Below are 23,189 nucleotides of genomic sequence, written 5' to 3'. Positions count from 1 at the left end.
GATAAATTCCCCTTTAATATCTGACCTCCTCCCAGGCTTTCCTCATCTCTGCATCTTCCCCAGGTCTTTATTCCAATATTTCAAACCTCTCAAGAGTTTCAGACAGCCATAGAAATGTAGTCAACAGAGAAATATTTGCTCTTTCCTACCCCAAGTGTGCAATTTCTGCACAGGGTTTTTTAGGTTTGAGACCCAGGTCAGGTCAAGATGAAGTTTGGGTGAGGGCCAGCTTTTCTGAACTTAAGATGTCACAGCTTGGACATTTACTGCCTCTGGAGTGAGAAATGAGACACTCACAGGTTTGACTCAAAAGAGGTAGAGGTGCTGAGCTTGACCTTGAAATCCCTGGTCCACTCCAGGTACTCCAAAATTTCATCTTGCTAATTAAAATTTGGCTTCTAGTGCATTTATAGCATTTGGCTCTAGAGGTGAACAGATTAAAAAACTGTCCTTTTTCACTAAAACCCAGAAACATTTCCCAAATCATTAAAATTAATGCCTCTGCTTGATTCACAGAACCCACACAAAATATCAGACCAAGCTGTGGCACACAGGTAACTTTACTGTATTTTCTGTTTGCCCTGCCAGCACACACTCCTGATGTGTGCTAACAAACACACACCCACACAGAACCACACTTCCCTTCAGAACACAGAACTCTAAAACACATTAAGACAATTCCAGGCTTTTATTCCGTTTTTTCTGCAACTTTTATTACAAAGCCACAGACACACTGTGCCGTTCTGTCTCCTTTGATGTGTTCAGCTATTGTATTTTTCACCAAATGAAAACCACAGAACACTTTTTATCTTCAATGTCTGATAAGTTTTCAGTTCGAAAGGGGCCGACCACAGAAAGATTGTCCATACAAACTTAAAAAATGCCATGCACGTTGGTAGGCAAAGCCATGTTTGATCTGTAATGCAAATAAAATTAACAAAGATAGTGAGTTTTAAGGCTAAAATTCCTTTGATCTTTGAAGCTCCATGATTTTAAAAGTACAACTGCCTTCTGTATCACAGCCTGGCATGTACATCTATATGCCTATATGCATATGTATACAAGTACATAAAACAAAAAATCTTCTCTGTTCAACATAGGGTCAGTTACTACAAAGAAGACAATGGTTTTCTTTGAACACCCTCTATTTAGGAATGAAGATGCATCCAAATCTTTTCCCACTGAATAAAAACACATTCATATATGTGTGGCCTGGTTGAATTTATTTAAACTATGGAAGACTTTGCAATATATGCAAGGCACAATCAAGCCCTAAAATTCAGTGGCATGCAGTAGGGCTTGGGACAGAGTGACTCAGAAAAGGTTTTAGAGGTACGTTATGAAGGAAAAATAATTCCTCAAAAATATGAAATCCACCCAGGCACAGCAAGCCAGTGCAAGGCCCAGACAAAAAACACAGCCCCTCCTAAACAGGGCATGTGATGGTATTTCCCTGGGGGGAAATCTCACACCATTTCTGGTGGTCAAGGTGGAGCAGATAGCCAAGGCAGGATGAAATCCCCACACTTTCTGCAAATCAAAACCTTTGTAGCATCTCTCATGGTGCATCCAAAACCAGAGCTGCCTTCTCAGTGCCACAGCCAAGAGCTGCAGCTGCCCTGTGCTGATGCATCGTCCACGTGGGGCAGTTTAATGCAATGTTTGCCTTTGGAGAGCTCTGTCGGCAGCACTAGAGATTTATCTTTGAAGGGCAGGAAGAAGCCACTCCTTCCACTTGAGCCATCTGACAAAATGTGAAGTTTTTGCCTGCATGGTACAGCACGAGGGAGCTGGGGCACAAAGGGCAGAAGGCACTGGTGGAGAGTGCTACACACAGCCTGGAATTCTGTGCCATATGGTAAATACAGGAGTGCTTCTCTTAACCCACCAACACCCTCTGAGGCTCAGAGACAGAGCTGCCACTTGAACTGGAGCCATTAGAAAATCCCTCAGGGTTTGCTTAGGGCTGAACCCCACAAACCCAGCGCTCACCTCCACCTCTGAAGCTGGTGTCAGTGCTGCTCACACACCACGGCTCAGAAGTGTCTCCTTGCTACAAGACTGGCCCAGAGAGCAGGGAAGGGCCATGGGATCCCAGGGGAATTCTGCCCTTCGCCATGCCCCTGATGCTGCTGGAGTGTGCAGGAGTTTGGGACATACTACAGTGCAGCAAGTAGCTTCCCACAGGCACGAGATATGAGATGTACTCTTTAGTATCTCTCATGGAACCATTCACTTAACTGTCTTGTTGAAATAAAGGAAATGCCCTTAGTGTATAGAGGCTTTTTTATTTATTTTTTAAAATTAATGACTCACTATACTTCAGCCATTAAGAACTCCTGCCTAAATCATGCCTTATATCAGTGCTCACACTTAAGCTGCTCTCAGCCCTCCCTGAAGCTGAGAGGATGCATATAAAGATATCCTTAATCTAAATTTTAGGGATTTCATAAATTTGTGTCAAACCCTCCTGCTGAAAAAATACTAGTTATCAATGGGCTGCTTTATTACAACCTCTACAGGAGGACCATAATGAAGGATGGTCTTCCTCTAGGGGTTATTACATGGATAACCTACTCCAAAGGCAAGAAAGGGACTTTTTGGACAGAATGTATTGGTGAAGAAAGCAGGAGCTGACGTGTTTCACTGAATCGGGGCCCCATCTCGTAGCACCACGGCTGAGCAAACAGGGAACTGTTTGGTTTGCTGGTGATTCAAACAAACCACCAGAAAAAATCACTGCGGGTCAAAACAGAACAAACATCTCCACAAATGTTCAGAGAAAAGCAAAGCCTAAAGCACAGCTTTGTTTCAAATTAAATAAAGTGTTTCACTTCTAAATGGAGCAGCTGGTTTGGTGACAATCTCTTTCATGGAACAGGCTTGAGAAGGAAGTAAATCCAAACTTAAAAATTAGCATGTTTCAAATTTTCTTATTTTCTCTTTTTTTTTAACCATCAAACTCTAAATGGAAAGAATAGAAACAGTTGCATCATTGCTGAACCTGCCTTCCCCAAAGAAAATGTTGGCCCCTGAAGAGCTGGGTGCCTCTCTGTGGTGTGCAGCAGAAGAGAGGTTCAAGCCCCTCTGAAGGGGAGCAGCTCCTGTGTTCTCTCCTCACTGTGCCCAGCTCACCCTCCACTGGCTCCCAAAGCAGCTGTAGTTACAAATTAAGTGTTTCACCTACATTTCATGATTTCCCCTTCCAAGCACCCTGAGGCCAAAGTTCTTTCTACAGCCTCACAAATTATTGTGCTTTGATTTACAAAATTTTCTTTAAAAAACCCAAGCCAACAAACCACTCCAGGTCTGGGCTTAAAAAACTAATGAATCATTCTCCCCATAGCCCCCAGAAATGCACAGTGAAACAGTTTTCCCTGTGAGAGAAGAGCTCTGCTGCTGAAGAAGGCTGGGGTCCATGAGAAGTGATCTGGCCACTGCAGACCCCCACAGTCAGAACACAGACAGTGGAAAAGGTCAGTTTCTGATGGACAGGATGGCACCAGCAGCACCTGGGGTGGCAGGAGATGACACCTGGCTAGTGTGAAAAGGCATAGAGACAGCTGGCCTCCAGGTTCGGAGAAGCACAGTCGGTCACAAGCTACATCAAGTGTGTTCTGAGCATGGCATCTACAGAACCTGAAAAAAAAATCTTTATTTTCTTTGATCAAAAATACATATAGAAATGCCTGTTTTGAGGAAAATATCATACATTTTTTTTTGTTTAACAAAATAAATTAAATATACATGACTTCTGTTTAAACTCTATATAGAATTACAAAGGTTTTATATTTTGCAATTGGATTCATTTCCAGTCCATATAGGTATTTAATATGGTCCTTATTTATTTTCTCTTCTTTCTGTTTTTACTGTTGCTTGAACTGCAATGTTTTATCACTTACGAAGTGATATCTGAGGGGAGGGGACACCACACACAACCTAGGTGGATATTTCTCAAATGCAATTTTTTCCTACAAGATTATTTCACTCTCTTTGCTTCTTACTATTTTTTCTAATGCTTTCACGTATTTTGCATTGATGCATAAAATCCAGTAGCTTGTCACTCTAAGCCATCAGAGAAGGACAGTGTGTTTTGCTTTCGTCACCATCAGCAGTTCAAATATTATTAATATTATTATTATTATTTCTTAAATATAAATATAAAGATGTTCTGTACAATGTTCCTCTTTCCTTCTTTCCTTTTTCCTGGCAGTGGCACTGAGTCCTACGACCAGAGGAGCGGAGCTGATCTGCAGAACATCCCATGAGAAACAAGATGCCTTCACCTTGCAGAAACTGAACCAACCAGCTTGGTTAGCTGATTGTGCTGACCACAACTGAGAAGCACATGGCATTTCACCTCGTGAACAGAAATTGGTTTTTTCAGACCCTCTTGTGTTATTTGCTTTCCCTGGAAGAGATGAATGGGTTATGCCTCCTGGTGCTTTGGCACTAAACCTCAGGTACATTAGAGCTTGAGTCACTCAGAGCAGGAGAGGTCTGGGGGTTTCCCACCAAACAAGTGATGCCCAGCAGGCATCCGTGCCCAGCCAGAAAAGTACCACACACACCTCCTGCTCTACCTGCTCCCTTCAGTAACACAAGGAAGGAGGTGGTGGTTCACATCCCTGTGTCCCATCTCACTTGTTGCCACTTTAATTAAAATATCCAGGAAGGCTCTGCTGCTGGAGACAGCTGCCTCTCTGCTGTGCATTGGAGTTCCTTCATTATTCCTCGGCTACATCCTGATTGCAATAATTAAAAAAAAAAAAATCTCTTTTCTCTCTGTGTCTTTCTCTATTATATATATATTTATATAGATAGATATAGATATATACACATATATATATACACACATACACACACGCATATACAATTATATATATATGTATATATATATATTTAAAATTACATATATAACCTTTTCTGTCTGCTTTGCCTGTTGCTGGCAGTGCTGAGCTGACTCGGAGCAGTCTCTGCTGAGGTACCACGAGGAAAAGCCCAAACGAGCCACTGTACACGGGGCCAACCCTTAGCACTGGTACTGGATGTGCTGGTGCTGGTGGACTTTGCCTTCCACGTGCGAGTGGGTGTGGGTGTGGATGTCCGTGTAAATCTTTGGGTACATTTTGGAGGCCATGGCAGGGGCCAGGGCGGGCCCCTGGGACAGTAAATGCTGCTGCTGGGCCACGTACTCCTCGTAGTTTATGGAGGAGATGCAGTCTTTGTCGGGGAGCTGGGAGACGCAGATCCGGTCGCGGGGCGGCGGGCGGTGCACGGGGGCAGCGGCCGGGGGCGAGCAGGGCTTCTTCTTGGACTGGCACAGCCACAGCAGGATGGTCCCGAAGATGAAGACGGCTCCGGCCGGGATGCCGATGATCACGGGCCAGGGCAGGCTGCTGGCCGAGGAAGGGGGCACAGGTGCGCTGGGAGGCTTGGGATCTGGGCATGGCGGCGGGGGAGAGACAGAAAGAGTTAATTACATGCAGGCAAAGTGGATTCGAAACAGATGTCACACTTGGGCTGGCTGTTGTACAGACTGTCTGGCAACTCTGCCAGACCAAGAAATGAGGGGGAAATCAAGCCAGCACATGGTGTTTGGTAACTGCTTTGCTTTTCAGTGCTCCTGGAAGGACAAGCAACTCATTTTCTCTGGTTTCGGGGTCAGGAGGGGAATCTTTGGGGGATTTTATAACTCTCTTATCCAAGCTTTAATGCATGCACACTAGAGCCAGCCTGAGAGAGTTTCCTAACCCTCTCACTCTGTGACAGAATGGGCTTTGCTGCCAACTGAAGAACACAGCACAGGACATGTTAGTAAAACTCATTGCCACCAGGCCAGGAGGCACAATCAGGTTGCCACAGAGCTGCAGCATGCTGCCCACCAACCTCTGCCAGGTGTAACTCTGCCTGCAAGGGCTTCAGACACTCTCTGGAAATCCTGTCTAGCAATCCTGGAGCTACCCAGCAGTGTTCCACCACGGCAGGGAGAATGAATGTGGGGTTTTGGAGGTGTTGTCTTGACTTTCTTATGTGGTTGGGAGGAAGGCTGAAGGATGGGAAAAATGTAGGGGAGCTGGTGGCCCCTCCTTGGTTCCCAAGCCATGGAGAACTGAAACTTCTTTCAGCATTGAAATATGTCCCCAGCTTCCTACCCCAAATGGGCTCCACCAGTCTCTTTAGAGCTGCTGCTGACTTTTCAAGGGCAGTAAATTTAGCTACTGGAGGAGATAAGATGCTTTAGACATCATCTTTCACAACTACCTCCTCCTTTATCTCTCTGCAGTTGGCAGTCAGTGTCTATTCCTGGATAGCCACTTGAGTTTTTCAGCCTGATCTCCTGATTTATAGACCCAAAAGGAGTCCTGGGGTAGGATTCTAGCTGTGAAAATCCTTGTCTAGATAGCTACCAGCTGGAATATCAAATGCCCTGAAACATACCCAGGCACAGAATTCAGCTTGCAGGGAGACATCCAGAAAACCTCCAAAACCACAGGCTGTCTTAATCAATCAGTATGTTATATTCAAACACCTATCACTTAACTTTCAAGCTAAACTTTTTTAAGACACTAATGTCTTTTTCTCTCCTTGACAAATAATCCTATGGGTAGTTTGAAATGTTAAATATATAACATGTGGTCTCTTTGAAGTTAGGAGGACCTATACTTTGACCTCAATAGATGAAATTTTGATTCACCAGCTCTGGAAATTACAGGATAATTTAGGCTGGAAGGCAAGTCTGGTCCAGCCTCCTGTTAAAAACATGACATGATCAGAGAGTTGACCCATCAGCTGACCATGAAAACAGAAGTCTTCATGCTGGTTGGCAGAAATCCTATGCTGGGCTGAAAAGAAAGTGTTTTGATATTCATCCATGTTCCTCAGAGCTGTCAATGTCAAATCTGGTAGATTTACAAGCAGAATGGTCTTTTTTTAACTCATGGCTTTACAACCACATCTTTGCATCTTAGGGCAAGCTGGGTTCTCCTTTTCCATCACTGCCAATATCAACAGCCCTGCAGGCTCTGGTTCTGGCATAAGGCCTCACTGCAGTCCCATTTAAATCCATGGAAAGTCTCCCCCTGATTTCAATGGGAGCTGGATCAGACTCTCATCGCTCAGAAACTCCCAGAGGCTTTGAGTTATATCCCACCCATGCTGCTTTTTCATTTTATTTACAGTTAGAGTATAGTCCTTAATGTTTATCAGGGTAGAACTGCAATAGGCAGAAGACAAAGGAGCAAATGACCAGGCAAGGATGGTGGGTCTCAAACACAAATGATAAGAGTCTCTGCTGGATGTGGCCACCAGCTCTGAGTTCTGGGGAGGGAAGGCAGCAGCTGTGTACAGGGGCCCCAGGGGACCATTGGATAAAAATTTAACTAATCAATCATTCTGGTTTTCACACTCATTCATTTCATTTCTTTGTTACCCAGACAGTTTTTATCCTTCCCTCATTTTATGGGCCTGTGTCATTATTTCCTTTTACCAGTAAAAGCAATATAAATAAGGGCAAGAGAAAGGAGGAATTTTAGGGAATGAGGTTGCAGACTGTGCTGTTATTCAGTTCCCCTCTCCCATCCTGCAGCCTGTCATGAAGTGATTTAGTATCTGCAACTGTAGTATCTTTTCCCAGCTTGCTCCTCTCTCATACAGGAGTAGGTAATTCCATGTATATCACCTGGATGACTGAGAGGGGCCTCAACAATGTCTGTAAGTATCTGCAGGGAGGTGTCAGAGCATGGGCCAGGCTCTGCTCCATGATGCTGAGCAATAAGAGACAAAGAAAGGGCAAAAACTGATGCCCATGAAGTTCTACCTGAACATGAGGAAGAACTCTTTTACTGTGCAGTGAACAGTGAGCACTGAACAGATTGTCCAGATAGGGTGTGGAGTCTCCCTCACTGGAGATATTCCAGAACCATCCTGACACAACCCTGTGCCACATGCTCTGGATTGACTCTGCTTGAGCAGGGAAGTTGGACCAGATGACCAACAGTAGTCCCTTCCAAGCCAACCCATTCTGTAACTCTGTAGTTATTCCCCACAAAGGGAAAAAAGGAAATAACATCAACAGGATTTCAACAGGGACTGATTTAAATCAGGGCTGATTCAGTACCCCATTCATTCTTATCAGAACTGGGCTAGCCTAAATCAGCACAGAGGGCCAGGGAGCCAATGGGCAACAGTTGAATTAATAAATTCCATGCCACGGATGACTGATAACAGAGGGGGGAAACATCACAACTCACCTGGCAGGACTGTGAGAAAAGCACTCCGGAAGCTGTAGCCCATGGTGTTTGCCCCGAGGCAAATGTACATCCCTGCATCCTCCTCCTTGGCTCGAGTGATCATCAGTTTGTTCAGGTAGGAACCGTCTGGGCGGGACCAGACCTCCCCCGTGGGCAGCACGACGAACTTCTGCCCCCCGACATCGATGGTGGAGTTGTACTTGCTCTCCGTGCCGTACTCCACCCTCTTCAGCCACTGGATGACGGGTTTGACGTCGCTGCGCACTTTGCACTGGAAGGATGTGGTCCCACCGTAGTCCACCGTGGTGTTGACGGGGTGTGTCCCTGTCAGGATGGGCTTGGACCTCGTCCTCTCTGCACAGAAACACAGGGAGCTCATGGGCAAAGGTGTTTGCTAACCTCAGTAGCTTGCAGTTGCAGAAACATAGGGAAAATGTGTAGGAGGGATGCAAAATCACAGTCTAGTCCAACTCCCTGCCCCAAGGCACACTGAGATTTCTGCAGACCTCTCCTGATGCACATTTTTCCAGCCTCTTGCCAAAGCCCCCAATAGTAGATGCTCTCCAGTCTCTCCAAACAACTCCTCCATTGTCTGAGGCTTTAACAAGTCTGTTCTCATGCTCAACCTGAATCTTCCTGTTTATAACAAGGAAGTTGTTTTCTACCTGCAGCAGACCTGGAGAAAAGGATGATTTTCCTCTGAGCCCTTATATTTTGAAAGAGGTTCACAAGACCATCCTTTCCAGCATGATCATAAGTCTAAGGTTGTGTCAACACCACATAAAGTGAAAGGAAATATGTATGCCTCATTCTGAGGAATGTTTGGATCTTTTTTAGTGTTAGGATCAGATAAATCAGTCACAGTTTCCAGGCAAGGAGGTACTGCAAACCTCTGTCCTAGGCACAGGAGAAATTATGGTATCACTGTGGGTGGTAACTGCTGGCAATCATCAACTCCTTTTGATGGCAAACACTGTTGGATTGAGCATGCAACAAAACAGCTCCCACCAGCACTGGCTTTAGAGTGAAAGGAAGGAACAATGGACCCTCTTTCAAAAACTCGAGATACTTTCAATATTGAGGGCTCTAAAGATGTGCTTAGGAAACAAAAATACCACAGTAGTCTCTGTAGGCTTTGCCTTTGGACTGTGAGCAGCAATCACAGCCGGGGAGACTGAGATTCAGATAAGCAGGACTTAGGAGTAGAGGCTCAGGGGGGAGGAAAAAAAAGGAGGAAATTGAATAAAACCTGTAATGCTCCACAGAATGATGTTAAAAATAGAAAGATGTCTGAAAACTGCTTAATGCCCTTATCTCCTTGACTCTGGTTCCAGCTTTGGTTACTGTTTTCACTCCTAGCCAGCAAAAGCTAATGAAAACAAAGGTTACATACATCTTTAAGTTGATAAAAACCAAGATAAACAGGGACACAGAAAGGGGTTTGTTCCTGGTGCTGTCTGGTTTTGATGAAGTGAAAATGCCACAGCTGCCATTAGGATGGGGCTTGATTCATTTCCCTGCCTCTGCTCCTGGTTTTAGTGTAAACACATGTTTTTACTGTCTCCACACAGCTGCATCTTTATCAATCCCAGATGTCCAGCAGGTTTGTGCCTTCAGAGCCCAACAGAGCTTCCCACATGTGCTTTTAATTCCTGTGATTCTAGGGAAAGGACTTATCAAAGAACAGATCTTTACCTTTAAGAACAATCTTTCTCACTGGGATAAACTTTCTCATGCTAAAATGTATGCACAGACAAACAACATGCTTTCCAAGGGGCTGGAAATAGCTCTCCATGCCCCTGCTCCTCATTAATGAAGGCTATTCAATCTTCCCTCCACTCAGCTCATCTTCTCTTTCTTGAGTTGGCTACTCTGTAATCATTTCCATGACAACTTATGATGATGTCATTGGCAAAGCACAATGATTTAAGAATAAGAGCTCTTCTCTGGTAAACCTAGGAAGAATTTGAGTATAATTATCCTCAGCAATAATAGGGGAAACAGAAGATTAGAGAGCAAGACTCAGAATAGCTATCTAGTAAGAAGAACAATTTACCTTGCCACAATGAAGGGTAATCCCCCACAGCTCATCTTCTGAGGATTGAATCTTTAAAGCTATGTAGGCATCTAAAGATACAGACAGGATCCTTGCAGATTTTTTTAAGGTTTGGTTTGGGTTTTTTTGGTAATTCATTTCTACCTGCCTGGACCTTCAGATGGCCAAACATTTTTTAGAATCTGGCCCTAAACCTTGTCTGGCTAGTCATTCTAATAATGAGATTTCTTGGTTTTCAAGTTTCCCTTGAGAAACTTCTCGACTCAATTTCAAATTGACTGGTTTCACCCATTCTGACATACTAATCCTAGACATTTCACCCCCTCTCCCATGGTACTTGAAAGGACTTTCTCTGTTAGCTCTCTGTCCTTAAAATGATTCTCTTCTGGAAGACTGAGCTGGGCATGACTTTCACCATGCAGTTGCCTGTGGAGGTGATTATTTCCCAAGTACCTGTCCTCATTTCAGCTCCTAAATTGTCTTCTTGCTACTCTGTCTTGCCCAGGTCTCAGGCTCATTCTAGAGTTTCAGCAGTGTTTTTCCTAATGTTTTTAGCACTTCCCCATTTCCATGTCCAGCTATCAACGCTGCACCCTTGCCACCCCACACTGTCCTGACTGAGCCAGCCCCTTCTCCAAGGCCCCTCTCTGCTCTCCCTCCCGGAGCCGCACTTACGGATCACTTCGACTTTGTACGTTGCGTTGATTTCTCCAACTTTGTTGAACACCCGGCAGGTGTACTTCCCGCTGTCCTCTGGCTTCAGGTTCTTCAGGTTCAACGTCCACTTCTTCTTCTTGTTCTCCCCAATCTCCTGGGGAGTGAGGGGCTTGTTGTCCTTCAGCCACGTGATGTCAGGCCTGGGGTTGCCGCTGGCCACGCACTTGAGGCGGATGGAGCTGCCCACGGGCCGGGCGATCACTCTCCGCCTCATCTTGGCAGGCTGGGTGAACCTGGGCCGGGCTGCAAAAGGCATCAGAATGGACTGTGGTGAACACAGGACATGAGCAGAGAAGGAAACTTTTTAAGGTTTTGGTCAGATTTGCTTGAGAGGCAGCCCCATACATACCAGTGTATCACTCTCCCTCATATCAGCTCAAACTGTTTTCCTTAGAAGGGATTCACCACCCAGCCCAATGCATTTGAATGTCAGTTGGACCGCTCTGGCCACTGCATTAGCCTTCTGCATAGCACAGTCCCAGAATTTCTGTGTCTGTAAGGCAATTGCACCAGACCATCTCACAAAATAATACCAAAATCATGCTATTGCAGCTGAAGGCAAAATGCGGCCCCATAATCACACTATAATTGTTACCATATTCCACAAACTCCTTGGCCAAGACCAAAGGAAAAAACTCAGATTCCTGTCACGCTGACCATTTTCTCAATTTTTTGCTTGTTACATGAAGCTTAATTTCCTGAAGATGTTTTGCCTCTTGGTTCTCAGTGGCTTTAAAGGGACTTAAGAAGATTCAGCATCTTTTACATACATAGGAAAGTCTTAGAAGTGTGACAGACTTTTGTACATTGGTTTGAACTCAAATCTGTGCTATTCATTCAGCTCCAATTTACAAAACATTCATGTTGAATGGTCCAAAGAAGTGAACAAAAAAATGGAAAGACCCAAAAAACTTTATGAGCTTGTTATTGGAGGATACCCGTGCCAGTCCATCCCAAAACTCGGGAATCCGAAGCAATAGCTGCTGGTGGATAGAAGCGTGGGTCATCTTGTCTTAGCAAAGAAATCACCAGTATTTCTTAGAGTACAGAGACAAGAAACTTAAGAGAAATGCAAGGCCCTCACCTGGCAAAATCTGAAATTTAATGAAGAATTTAAAAGTAATAATAAATTTCTCACACTTACTTTAACTATGCCAGTCCAGGGGCACTTCTAACTAAGTCTATCATAGAACTGTAAAAGTTGGAAAAAACCTCTAGGATTATTGAGTTCAACCATTAATCTAACACTGCCAGCTCCACCACTAAACTATGTCCCTAAGCAGCACATCTACATGCTTTTTAAGCATTTCTAGGGATTCCCTGGCTAGCTACAGGATGGCCTAGTGGAACTTCCTACTTGACAGCCAGCCTTGCTGCCCAGGGCTGAGGGCCAGAAGCTCTGGGATGTGCATTATAGTGGAGCTTTCCTGAATGGAAGAGACTGGTCTGCAGCTTCCTATCTCCAAGCACTGGGGAATGGTAGCCATTGCCCTCTGAGGTTTGTGAGCACACCCCTTAGCCCTCACCCCCCTGCAGCCTTGGCCAGCATCGCTCCCTGTGGAAGAGGACACCCTCTGGCATAACCCTCTCCACAGAGTTCTTTTCTGCAGGGGGAACCATCTGTCTCCACAGCCTTCCCTTGCCCCCCTTGGCTGTCCTTTTGGGTCCCAGCCATTTCATGTTATTTCAAACTCCTGCTCAGAAATGCTTTGCTCTCCATGCAGAGGCTTTCATGTGTAATCCAAAGAACCGGAGTAACTCCGGCACTGGAAGTCTTTGCCGTGACAGCTGAGCAGCAAGTGTGACATACTGACCCCTCCACAGGTCGTGATGCCTGCATTGCTGGGCTCTTGGGGGTCTGCTGCAGGAGCCCCCCCACAGCAGACACAATCCCCTCCCTGACACTGAGAGCCCTGTCAGAGCTGCACACTGTGGGCAACGACATCCCAAATTTTCATCTGAGCCAAGGGAGAAGTGCTGATAAGGGCTGTCACTGTGGAAATTCAGAAAATGTCTGCAAGGCTCATGGAGAGGTCAGGAATCAGCCATGCAATGGGTCTGAACAGTTACTCTGTAATATGGCAGTAATTTACTCTGAGGCTGGGAACTCCAGGTCTAAGTAGAGGAGAGATCCTCATGGACAGGATTCCTGAGCTGGGACTAACATACCAAAGGGCAAGTTGGAGGCAGGACAGTCACACTTCCCCAGCAGATTGAAAGTCAAGTTAATGACTGAACTCTCAGAAGGACTTGCTGGCATCCCTGTTCAGTAAGGGCATTTTAAGACAGAAACTCTTTCCACCCAAAAAAAAAAAGGCAGGTCTTTAACATTTCTGGTTTTCCTCCTACTGTGACTCCCATGAGTCTGTGTGGAATTCTGCATTCACTCCTCGCACATGGTTGCCCAAATACATACTAAACTACAGGTAAAGCTACACTCCTTTGGATCTTTCAGCCTTTCTTTCTTTCTCTTTCTGTTTAAAAAAGGTTAAGTGATTATGTGGTCTCAAAAGCTACTCCAGGCTGTGTGCAATATGCTGAAACCAGATCCCATTTACACAGTCCTGAATGTTTCCTTGACAAAAGCCTGAATTGGACAAGTTTAGAAAAGCCAGTTAACAAAAAAAGGAGAAAGAGAGAGAGAGAGAGAGACACATTAGAGAGAAAAAGAGACCCAGCAAGCACAAAGGAGAAAGAAGAGAAGCAGCACTGTGAGAGACAAGCAGAAAAGGTCTCTTTTGAGTTGATGCTAAATGTCTGTCCCCAAATCTGTTCCATTTACAGAAGTTTTGCTTGTTGGAGTGCCAGCAAAGGCAATTACAAAGTGCCTCTGTATTATTCACATGCTTGTTCTCCTCCACATCACTTGGCATTTGCTTCATAAACATGACCACACATTTGTACAGTATAAATTATGTTCCACTCAAGAGCAAGGGAAAACACAAGTGGATGGGGACAAAGAGACAGTGTCATGTACAGGTTCCTGGCTGAAATGCTGTTTACCATGAAGATTTATTCAAAGCTAATGAAAATTAAATGCAATGGAAGCCTATCAGAACAAAGACCTGTGAAGGAATTCAGTGGTGTCCTCTCCCTGAGGGACATCTTGTGAGGCATGGATCAGTCCCTGAGGCTCCTGTCAGACATTGCTCACACAAAGTGAAGTGATTATCTGAAAAATGTTGTCTGCTGTGATGCACCACCATTACTCCCACATAGTGACAGTCACTACCACTTCCAGCTTTTATGATAATTACAAAAAAAGTGTCACAATAGCTCTCCTCAGAGATACCTCTCTATGGTGGTAGATGGAAAGTAAAGTGTAGCTTTTTTTTTCCACCATGCTTCTCCTCTCACACTTTTCCAAAGGCCCAGAACTGTGAGAACACAAACTGCTTCTTCACCCATCATCCTCCAGAGACCTGCAGACACACACTGACCCTCCCTTCACACCAGCTCACACCAGCAATTTACTGGTGAACAGTGCTGGATGGAAAGGGCTGGGTGGGTGCATGGCTGGCCCCAGGCATTTCTCTGCTTGGGGAAAGGGAAAAGGAGACAGGAGGGATGAAAAGAAGAAAAAGCAGAGGTTGAAGAACACTGCAGCACAATGGACTGGTCTAGGGCAGGACAGAGTAACACACAATCTGATACAAGATTGTCAATGCCTAATAATTTTAGTAGGGCTTACATCTTTTCTTCATAGTATTATTGTTGTATTGTTGTATTGATCCATCATCCAGCAGCTCTGCCAGAAGCACAATGGTAATCTAAAGTGGATAGATGTCAGCTTTGTATTAGCTGCTGAACCCCTCCTGAAGTACTCCTGACCTGTAGTTTATCTAAGACACTGTTCCTCCAGCTCTGAAATGTTGTCATCCCTCTCCAGAATGAGTGGAGGTTACCTTTCTCTCCCCAAACAAGCTCAGTCTGAAATAAATATGTACTTCAAGTGTAGCCTGAACTAAACCACAGCACACCACATCCCTGTTTGCCAGCTGCTGAAGAAAACTGGTCTCAGCTTAAGTGGTGGGGACCCACACAGCAAAAGCTTGTCAGGTTCCACCCCTACCACTACTGTGAGGTTCTCCCTGGCCACAAATGTGGTACAAAGCCATCACTGTATTATAAAATTAAAGAGAGAGATGTACTGCACGAGCAAAATGAAATGCTAAGTTTCATCCCCTGAGCTCATAAACTCACATCACACTCCTGTCAGTAATGGCCAAAAGCTGTTTGGCATCAGCCTGACAACTTATTGTCCTTCGAGGAGTGCTTGGACCAAACTGGGCCTGCAAGTCTTGCAGTGATTCAGAGCCTGTTCCAAGTGAGATTTTAGCAGTTCCCCAAAGCTCTGCAACAGCTACAAAATCATATCCTGAACAGTCCATGGCTTGGAGAAGCTCAGGCAGGTGTCTGAAAGAGACGGTGATCTTAAAAAATACTCATCTTGGCTTAGTGCTAATTCTCCTGAAGTGAAGTCAGACCTCCCATTTGCCCTTAGTGGGAGCAATGTTATGTTGGCACTGAAGACTTTTGGAAATATTGCTGTAAAAGTCAATATGCTTTTTATAGGGAGTCTATGAAAGCTGTAAGAGCTGCACATGCAAAAGAGAAGTCACTGCCCAGAAAAACAAATACAAGGGAGAACCATGCTGGGGTATATGGCAGGGGGCCCTCGGGCCGACCACAGGCTGCATTTTGCAGGACCCTTGGATGGGATCCATTCACAGCAGCACATTCAGCTGACACTCTGTTTATTGTTTGACCAGATGTAGGGAGAACTCGCTCCAGTCACTCTGCCTTTCCTCTCCTTCAGCAACTGAGAAACAGGAACAGCACTGAACCAAGGGCCGAGGAAAACCACAAAACACACACTGCTCCTTACCCCACTGCTTCCCAGAATGATCTTCATATTCTCCATTGGAGCCTTCAGGCACCTGGCTGTCCTTTCCTGAGCTGGCATCATCTGTGCAGGAAAGGAAAGGGAAGATGTTAAGAAGGTTTCCTGCAGCACAGCAGGATGACAACAGGAGTTTGCATTTCCTGCTGGAGACACCATGCAGCTGCAGCAAACTCAACATACAGTAGGCATCCACATCACTCTGGCCAGTTTAACAAACAATTCCATTTTCTGCTTTATGGGCTTTTCGGCAGGCTACCAAATCAATGGGAGTTTAATCAATGTTGCCATTAATAGCTGACAAAAGCCTCTCTGTTTAAGTTTACAGGTCGCTGTTCCCTCGGAGGAGTGATCTGTGGTACCATCTATGCAAATAATGGCATAAATCAAAACTAAAGATAATTAAACCTTGGAAAGATTAAAAAATTAAACCTAGGGAAGACTTATGTGATCAGTCATAGAGAGCATAAGCAGTATGATTGTGGCCACTAATTCACCCTTCAGCTTCCATACAAAATCTGAAAAGCAAGCAGGTCTGGAGTCAAATGAGCTCTCAAAGGGATACTGAACGCAGATTTATGGCTGGCAAAAACAATATTGATTTGAAAAGCTGCTTGTATTTCTTTTTAATTAAGACCACCCATCCACCTACATCAACACGCCACTTTGTCCCTCATCACTCTTGTTGTCTATATCACTACCACACAGCAGCACCAAAATCTCAGCTCTGCCCTGGAGAAATAGAAATCCCTACAAGGTGAAACCCCCATCTCTCCAGCAGCCCCCACCTCAAATTGCCACAGTGATATGGCCACCTGTGAGGTCTCCAGGAGGGCCAAGGGGGCAGGAGAGTTCCCTGAGCCTCCTTTTACAACCTGGGTGATTCTGGCAGCCTCACACAAACACAGCACCCAGATGTGAGAATTTTTCCTCCTCCAGCTTGACCTCCACTGCATGAGTGCTGAGCTCTGAGCAGCCTCGGATAGAGCAATGGCTCACACCAGGAGGGAGGTCACCTGAGGCACTCTGGGCACCCTCACATGATGGTGCAGTAAAATACATTCTCTTCTAAGGTGACATCTGTTTTAAAAGGTGGCACAGCCCCAGAGTGCAGCTGGATTTGAAGTAACAATCTCAACCAAGAGCTCCTTAGTTTCTACCTAAAGTGCACTGAGGTGGGTGAAATTCGATTTTCAGAGACAGGCCAGGTGAAGACTGGGAAAAAGTTTGCCTCAATGAGGAACAAAATGGTGTAAAATCCCAAAGAAATAAAGAGGAGTGGAAATATCTAATTTAAGGAAGGAATCCCTCCAAATGTACAACTCCTGAAACTCATAAGAAAAGGGTCTTGTGAGCAAAAGACAATTATTTCTGTAATCTCTGCAACAGAGATAAAAAACTGGTCTCAACTTATATATAAGCACACTCCCTCCAAACGGTACAAATAGTAAAACTTCTTTTTACAGTTGTTTTTTTACAAGTTGGGTTGTTCTTAAGACAGTATTTAGTGGGTAAATTTGTACGCAGTCTTTGAAAGAGAAGAATGTGTCCTTAACCTATCCTCACCCCAGGTTCTGCTATTTTGGAAAACCATCCCATCTCTTCAGCACAGGGCATTACATGCCAACAGATGCTCTGCTCTCATTAGCCCTGTCCCTTAAGCAGAGACTGCAATGCTACATGAGTTTGTCCCCCCTTGACCCTGAGAGATTTTTCTCTTCTTCTTCTGGCTACTTCAGCACAGTTTCTCCTGGAAATGTATGTTTACAGCTATGTACAGCTGTCACTTCCAGGGGAAAAGAAAACTGTGGGCTGCAATGCCGTGCTCAAAGCTCAGCAGTTCCTCCAGATGAGTGCCCCATCCCACCTCCTGCCACCCTCTGTCCATGCCTGGATACCTTGAGCCTTTCCTGGGTGCCACAGTCACCTCCCAGCCCAAACCATGGGCAGCAGGGTGAAATGGCCCACTCAGGAAACACCAGGCTCACACAGAGCCCGAGTGCCATGCACCACCCAGGCTCTGCCTGCAGCCTGTGTTACAGAGGAGGCCAGTGCATCCTGAGCTGCACTTTGCAAGTTTATTTTTGCAACCATGGCAAACCAAAAGCAGGGAATACAAAAATGCACATTATACATGATGGCTTGCATATGACGTTGTCTCCTCTCAGTCAAAATACCAAATTAACTATCTCCTGGCACTTGTACAGTTTTACCCATAAATGTCCATAGTGTCACAAATGAACTCTTGGATGCTGTCTAACAAGAGAACATAGTAAATCCCTCAGCACATTTATAAAAATATATTGTAATGGAGAGGAAAAATTGCGGTCAGAGATGGGGGGGTTCCTGTCCATTGTTAACTGCTGAATATCATAAAAGTGGTTATGAGATTTAAGTGGCAATATCCTGCCAATTAAACCCTAATCTGCTGAGTTTGGTGTACAAAAGGCAGAGTATCTCCCTTGCCCACTGCCTCATGTTACAGAAAGTCATCCCTGTGCCCTCCTCCTGCGACACACAACCACTGACTGTGGACTCCACACCTCTTGACTTGCTGCCAAGCTTTTGATGTATGGAAAATTGCTCTGAATCCTTTTGATCCTTTGAAGATGCATCCTCAGTTGTTATCCCAACAAATCGCAAACCTGTGGAGTCAACTACCAAACCCAGAAAAAAACTTTTTTGGGGAAAGAGGTCAGGATAATTTATACCACCATGCTGAGCCAATGGAAGAGATGATTTGGTGGACGAGTAAGTGGTATCTCTGGAGGAATAGATGATATGGTGGAGGACTGAAGTAATCAGCCACATTTCAGAATGACTGAAATCAATAACTGCATGCATTTAGACACATTGGTTTAGATATGCTGGAACTTGCTTTGCATGTGTTGGGAACATGGTAACATTAGCAACACTAGCAGAAGTCTTGAGGTGGGGAAATGCCATAAACGTGGAAACTCCCATCCCCAGAGCTGCTCATGGGGTGAGGGATGTTACAGCAGACCCTTCCAGCTGCAATGTGCAGTGAACTGGGCTCCTACTTTCCTTGTATCAGAACAAACTCACACTTGACAGCTGTACCAGAGAGCTGATTCATGACAGCCAGAAACTGGATGGAGCTTATTTGGGGAAGATTCCCGGAAGTCCTCGAGTCTCCAGTTGAACTTAAAAAGTATGAGTGAGGCAGTAGAGCAGCCAGAGATATAAAGTGCTAATCTGTGATGAAACAAAAAAGAAACAAAAACAAAAAACAAAAAAGAGCTGCTTTCTTACTTTGGGGGAGAGATAATTTAGGAACACCCTGAGGATGGAAGGCCCCTGTCTAATCCAGACATCATCAATATTTGACTTCTACCTGCCTCAACCAGTCAGTACTGTGGCTGCATGGAGTTTGTTTCACCCTGCTTTGAAGAACTTTCTTATTTTTTCAATTTTAATATCAAGTTGTGTCCAAGGGTAGACAAACACTTCTATAGTGTTTTACAGGGCTCTGTGATGCTGAAAGCAAAGCTAAATTTCCTGAAAGTTCACAGGCATCTGGTTCAGCCCAAACCTGCAGTCTGAAGCCTGGTTAATAGTGTCAGAGCTGAAGACCTGCTGTTTGCATTTCACTCCAACTGTCACACACACAACTGTCCTGGCAATATTCTTCTTAGACAGAGAGAGGACCTGGGGAAAGAAGCCACATTCAGACATACAGGAGCAGCATACAAAATGGTGAGTTAGTAGCAGAGATCATGAGTCTTAGCTATATTCAAGAAATGACCTAATAAGCTGATTGCTTTATCATGCTCTTGTCAGCTCCCCACTGAGGTGGGCAGCTCGGGGTGATAAGTACATACAGAAAAATCAGGCTGCAGTCAAAGGGCAGCAAGGACCAGCTATGCAGCACTGCCAAATTTGCTGCCAGCAGATTACCATGAGAAGCAGTGCTAAGAAGGATGAACTGCTGAAGTATCCTCCAAGCTCCCTTTCCTGTGACCTCTATTGGAAGGTCATCCTGCACTGGACTTCTTGGACAGTATCACACGCTAAGGATAGCAGCCAGTTGGAATATGAAGTGGAAAACCTGCCTTGAAAAGCAATCACTGACTAATTTTATGTCACGAGTATCTGATGCTAAGAAAACATACACATGATTTAGGTGTTCTTAATGTACAATTTGGCTCCATGGCGTTACAGAGCATGCTGGCCAGTCAAGAAACCTGAAGGGCAAGGTTCCAGTATCGTGTCAGGTGACAGATATGGAGACACGGGACAAGCTCGTGTAGGCCCTTCCCCTCCAAATATTGCACATGGCCATGCAAAACAGGGCCAGGACAGACAGAGGCATCAGCCTACTCTTCAGGAATGTCACCCCAGTGGCATCATCCTCAGCTGTTCTCCAACCATTGCCTCTCCCTTGCCTCGGGATCTCATTCCAAGCTGGCTTTTATGTCTGAGATGCCACAGCATTGAGATGCTGGTGGTGCTAGGGAAGAGTGTGGTGTCCCAAAGCAGGCTGGATTTCTGCAGAAAAGGGATTTCTGTCTGTAACTCCATCAACTGGCAAAGCCCACTGAGGAGCCTATGGGACAAATACTGCCACATCAGTGGGATATGGTTACTGTTTATTACCATAGCAGAATTGTTCCATTCCCTCTTAAAAGTTAAAGCACATGGAAAATTCTGCATAACAATCCATCTCTGAGAGCAACTGATGAGAAATATTCAGATTGTTACTGAGTCAGGATAAAATTTTATTTACCCACAGGCTCTCCATGAAGACTTCATGTTTTAGCCAAAGGGTATGACTGGTTTTCAGGCCAATACCATGTGCTGAGCATCCAACCACAAGTCAAAACAACAGCCCAATTTTTGGAGCAAAAATCTAGCCATCATATTTCCCCATGATTCACAAAGTTGCTTCAATTTGCTATAATGCAAGGCCTGTCCCTGCTCTGACTTGATGGGACCAGCTTTGGAGTCTTTGATGTCAGAGGCCTTGAAAGCCCCATTTCACAGATGAGCCAGCTTTGCATAAATAAACAAAGTGACCTCTGAACTGGAGCCTGAGACCTGAGCACACTTCAAAGCACTGGGGGAGGCGCTGGGGGGGCAGTGGGGAATGAAGCGATCAGCATCCATCACTAGGGCAGCCCCCACTCCACACCGCTGCTGAACAAGGGGTGTAAATAAAAGGAGGGAGGCAAGTGGGGAGGGAGTGAAATGAGGGGGAAAGTGATGTAATCCAGTCAGCCTTGAACAATTCTAATGAGGCCTTCTCCTTCTCCCATGGATGAATGAAAGAAATCTCTCTGAACTCTGGCTGTACGAGCTGACACTCGCGTTTACCCGGACACATCATATTTGCACATCGTTTTTGCTCCCCAATGTCCTTCACTGCTGCAGAATTCTAGGGATTGATCAAACTCAGGTTGCTTGTGGGACGTGGATCTTGGGACTTTCTAGGAGTTATATAAGAATTTGTTCTGTTGAGCCTAACCAGGAAAACTTAGACCATAAACTTCAAACAGGGAAAGACTGGACTTAATTTTCAGCAGCCTTGAAGGTGCAGTAGATGGTGGATAAACACACCCAAAAGCAAGTGCAATCTTAAAAAGTAGGTCTCTGCAGTTTATCTCAGATGCATTCAGGTTTTCCTGTGATACTTGCTGGAATTTAAAGGGAAATACAAGGCAGGGATCACTATGTAAGTCTTCTGCTATCCCAACTGGTTTATCTGATGCTCAGACGAATGGTCCATGAGGTACATGTGTAGGAAGTCAGCAACAACTTTATCTCTGGGATATTACAGGATCAAGGCACTTTCCCCAGATCTCCTTAATGTGGGGACTTTAATTAACACTCCAGGTTTCATTAGAATTGGCTGGTATTAGCACAAACACCCTCTGAGAGCTACCACTGCCAGCTGACTGGCTTTTATTGCTCATCTTGTGATATTTGGGATGTTTCTGGAGGACCTTGAACATGATCTTGACCTTGAAGTCACTACTTTAAAACACAGGGTTTTTTTGTTACTGAATAACAACTCTTAACATCTGTGATTCTGAAGAACTCTGTGCAAATACACTCAAATCTTGGGTAAAGAGGAGCAAAACATTAATTTTCAAGTTTTTGTGATTTTTCAGCTTGTTTTATGCTTTTTGTGAGGCCTGAACTATGACTGCAGGACCCAGGTGAATCCCAAGGGTGACTTGAGATTATTAAGATGCAAAGTCTTCACTTTGACTAATTCAGAATTTTTTTTTACCATCATTAAGGTCTAATTTAGCAAGTGTTTACTCTGAACCCTCTTTCCTGCCAGAGGAAGACATGACCAAACTCCAATGATCTCATCCCATTGACACAAACCTGGCATCAATATTAGATACTATTTTGAATGTTTTTTGTAGATCCTTCATTAACCCTCCATCTCACGCTCACCATTCCTTAACCTACCTGTATTAACAGTGTCACCTACTGTATTAACCATGCTGATGTTATGAAAAGACAGGAAGTCTGTTTAGTTTATTTGGAAGAGTTCAGTGAAAGCAAAGGTATCAGGAATATTTGGATAAAAAAGATCTCATGGAGGAAACCCCTCTCCTTGGGTCCAGTCAGAGAAAACCCCTCAAGAGGGGAAAGCAGAAACCCACTCAGAGGAGTGTATAGTCAAGGAACACTCTGCTTTTCTCAAAAAACAAACAAATAAACCAACCTCCTCCCCCCCCCCAAAAAAAAACAAAACACACAAAACAACCAAAACCAACCCCCAATTCCCCTCCCCAAAATAAAAAAATAAAAAAACCCAAAAAACACCACCAAACTACAACCAAAGAACCCACAATAAAACCAACGTGAAGTAAAAGGTTACTGGCAGAGAATTTCCCTCTGTGACAGGCACTGGAGACTTTACTACCTATTGCCTTCAGCTGCAGTTGGGCCAAAAATAACCATTAAAAATGGAATTTCCTGACAATAAAAATAAAAAAGTATGTGTTGGTGGTTTTTTTTTGGTATTTTCAGCTCTGGCCATTTTCATGAGAATTTCCATGCAAAAATTTTCACGGATTGCACTTCAGGCCCAGGGAATCTCTTGCAAGCAGGATGCTTTGCAAAAGCAACATTTGCAGGCCATCTGCCTCCTGAAACACTGGAGAGATTCCACAGACAGCAGACAAAAGCCCTGGCTAGTTAATGAAGAAATGACGCTTCTGTCCAGAGCTGCATCAGTAACTCACATTTCTGAGCTGAGACGATGTGCAGGCCCATTGTATTA

The 23,189-nt window shown here is 44.7% G+C and overlaps 1 protein-coding gene across 2 annotated transcripts in view; it reads right to left on the bottom strand.

Moving 5' to 3' along the window:
• Positions 1–674: 674 nt before the first annotated feature.
• Positions 675–23,189, bottom strand: part of FGFRL1 (fibroblast growth factor receptor like 1) — a 167,061-nt gene continuing 144,546 nt past the window's right edge. For both annotated transcript variants that reach the window (XM_021535703.2, XM_021535704.2), the window contains exons 4-7: positions 15,914–15,994; positions 10,984–11,268; positions 8,253–8,606; positions 675–5,442 (exon numbers count right to left, since the gene is read on the bottom strand). In XM_021535703.2, coding sequence (XP_021391378.1) covers positions 5,033–5,442; positions 8,253–8,606; positions 10,984–11,268; positions 15,914–15,994 — 1,130 coding nt within the window. In that variant the 3' untranslated portion in view covers positions 675–5,032. The remainder of the gene's footprint in view (positions 5,443–8,252; positions 8,607–10,983; positions 11,269–15,913; positions 15,995–23,189) is intronic.

Source organism: Lonchura striata, chromosome 4 (genome assembly GCF_046129695.1).
Source record: "Lonchura striata isolate bLonStr1 chromosome 4, bLonStr1.mat, whole genome shotgun sequence".
Classification (NCBI taxonomy): Eukaryota; Metazoa; Chordata; class Aves; order Passeriformes; family Estrildidae; genus Lonchura; species Lonchura striata.
This window is presented reverse-complemented; position numbering and strand designations above follow the sequence as displayed.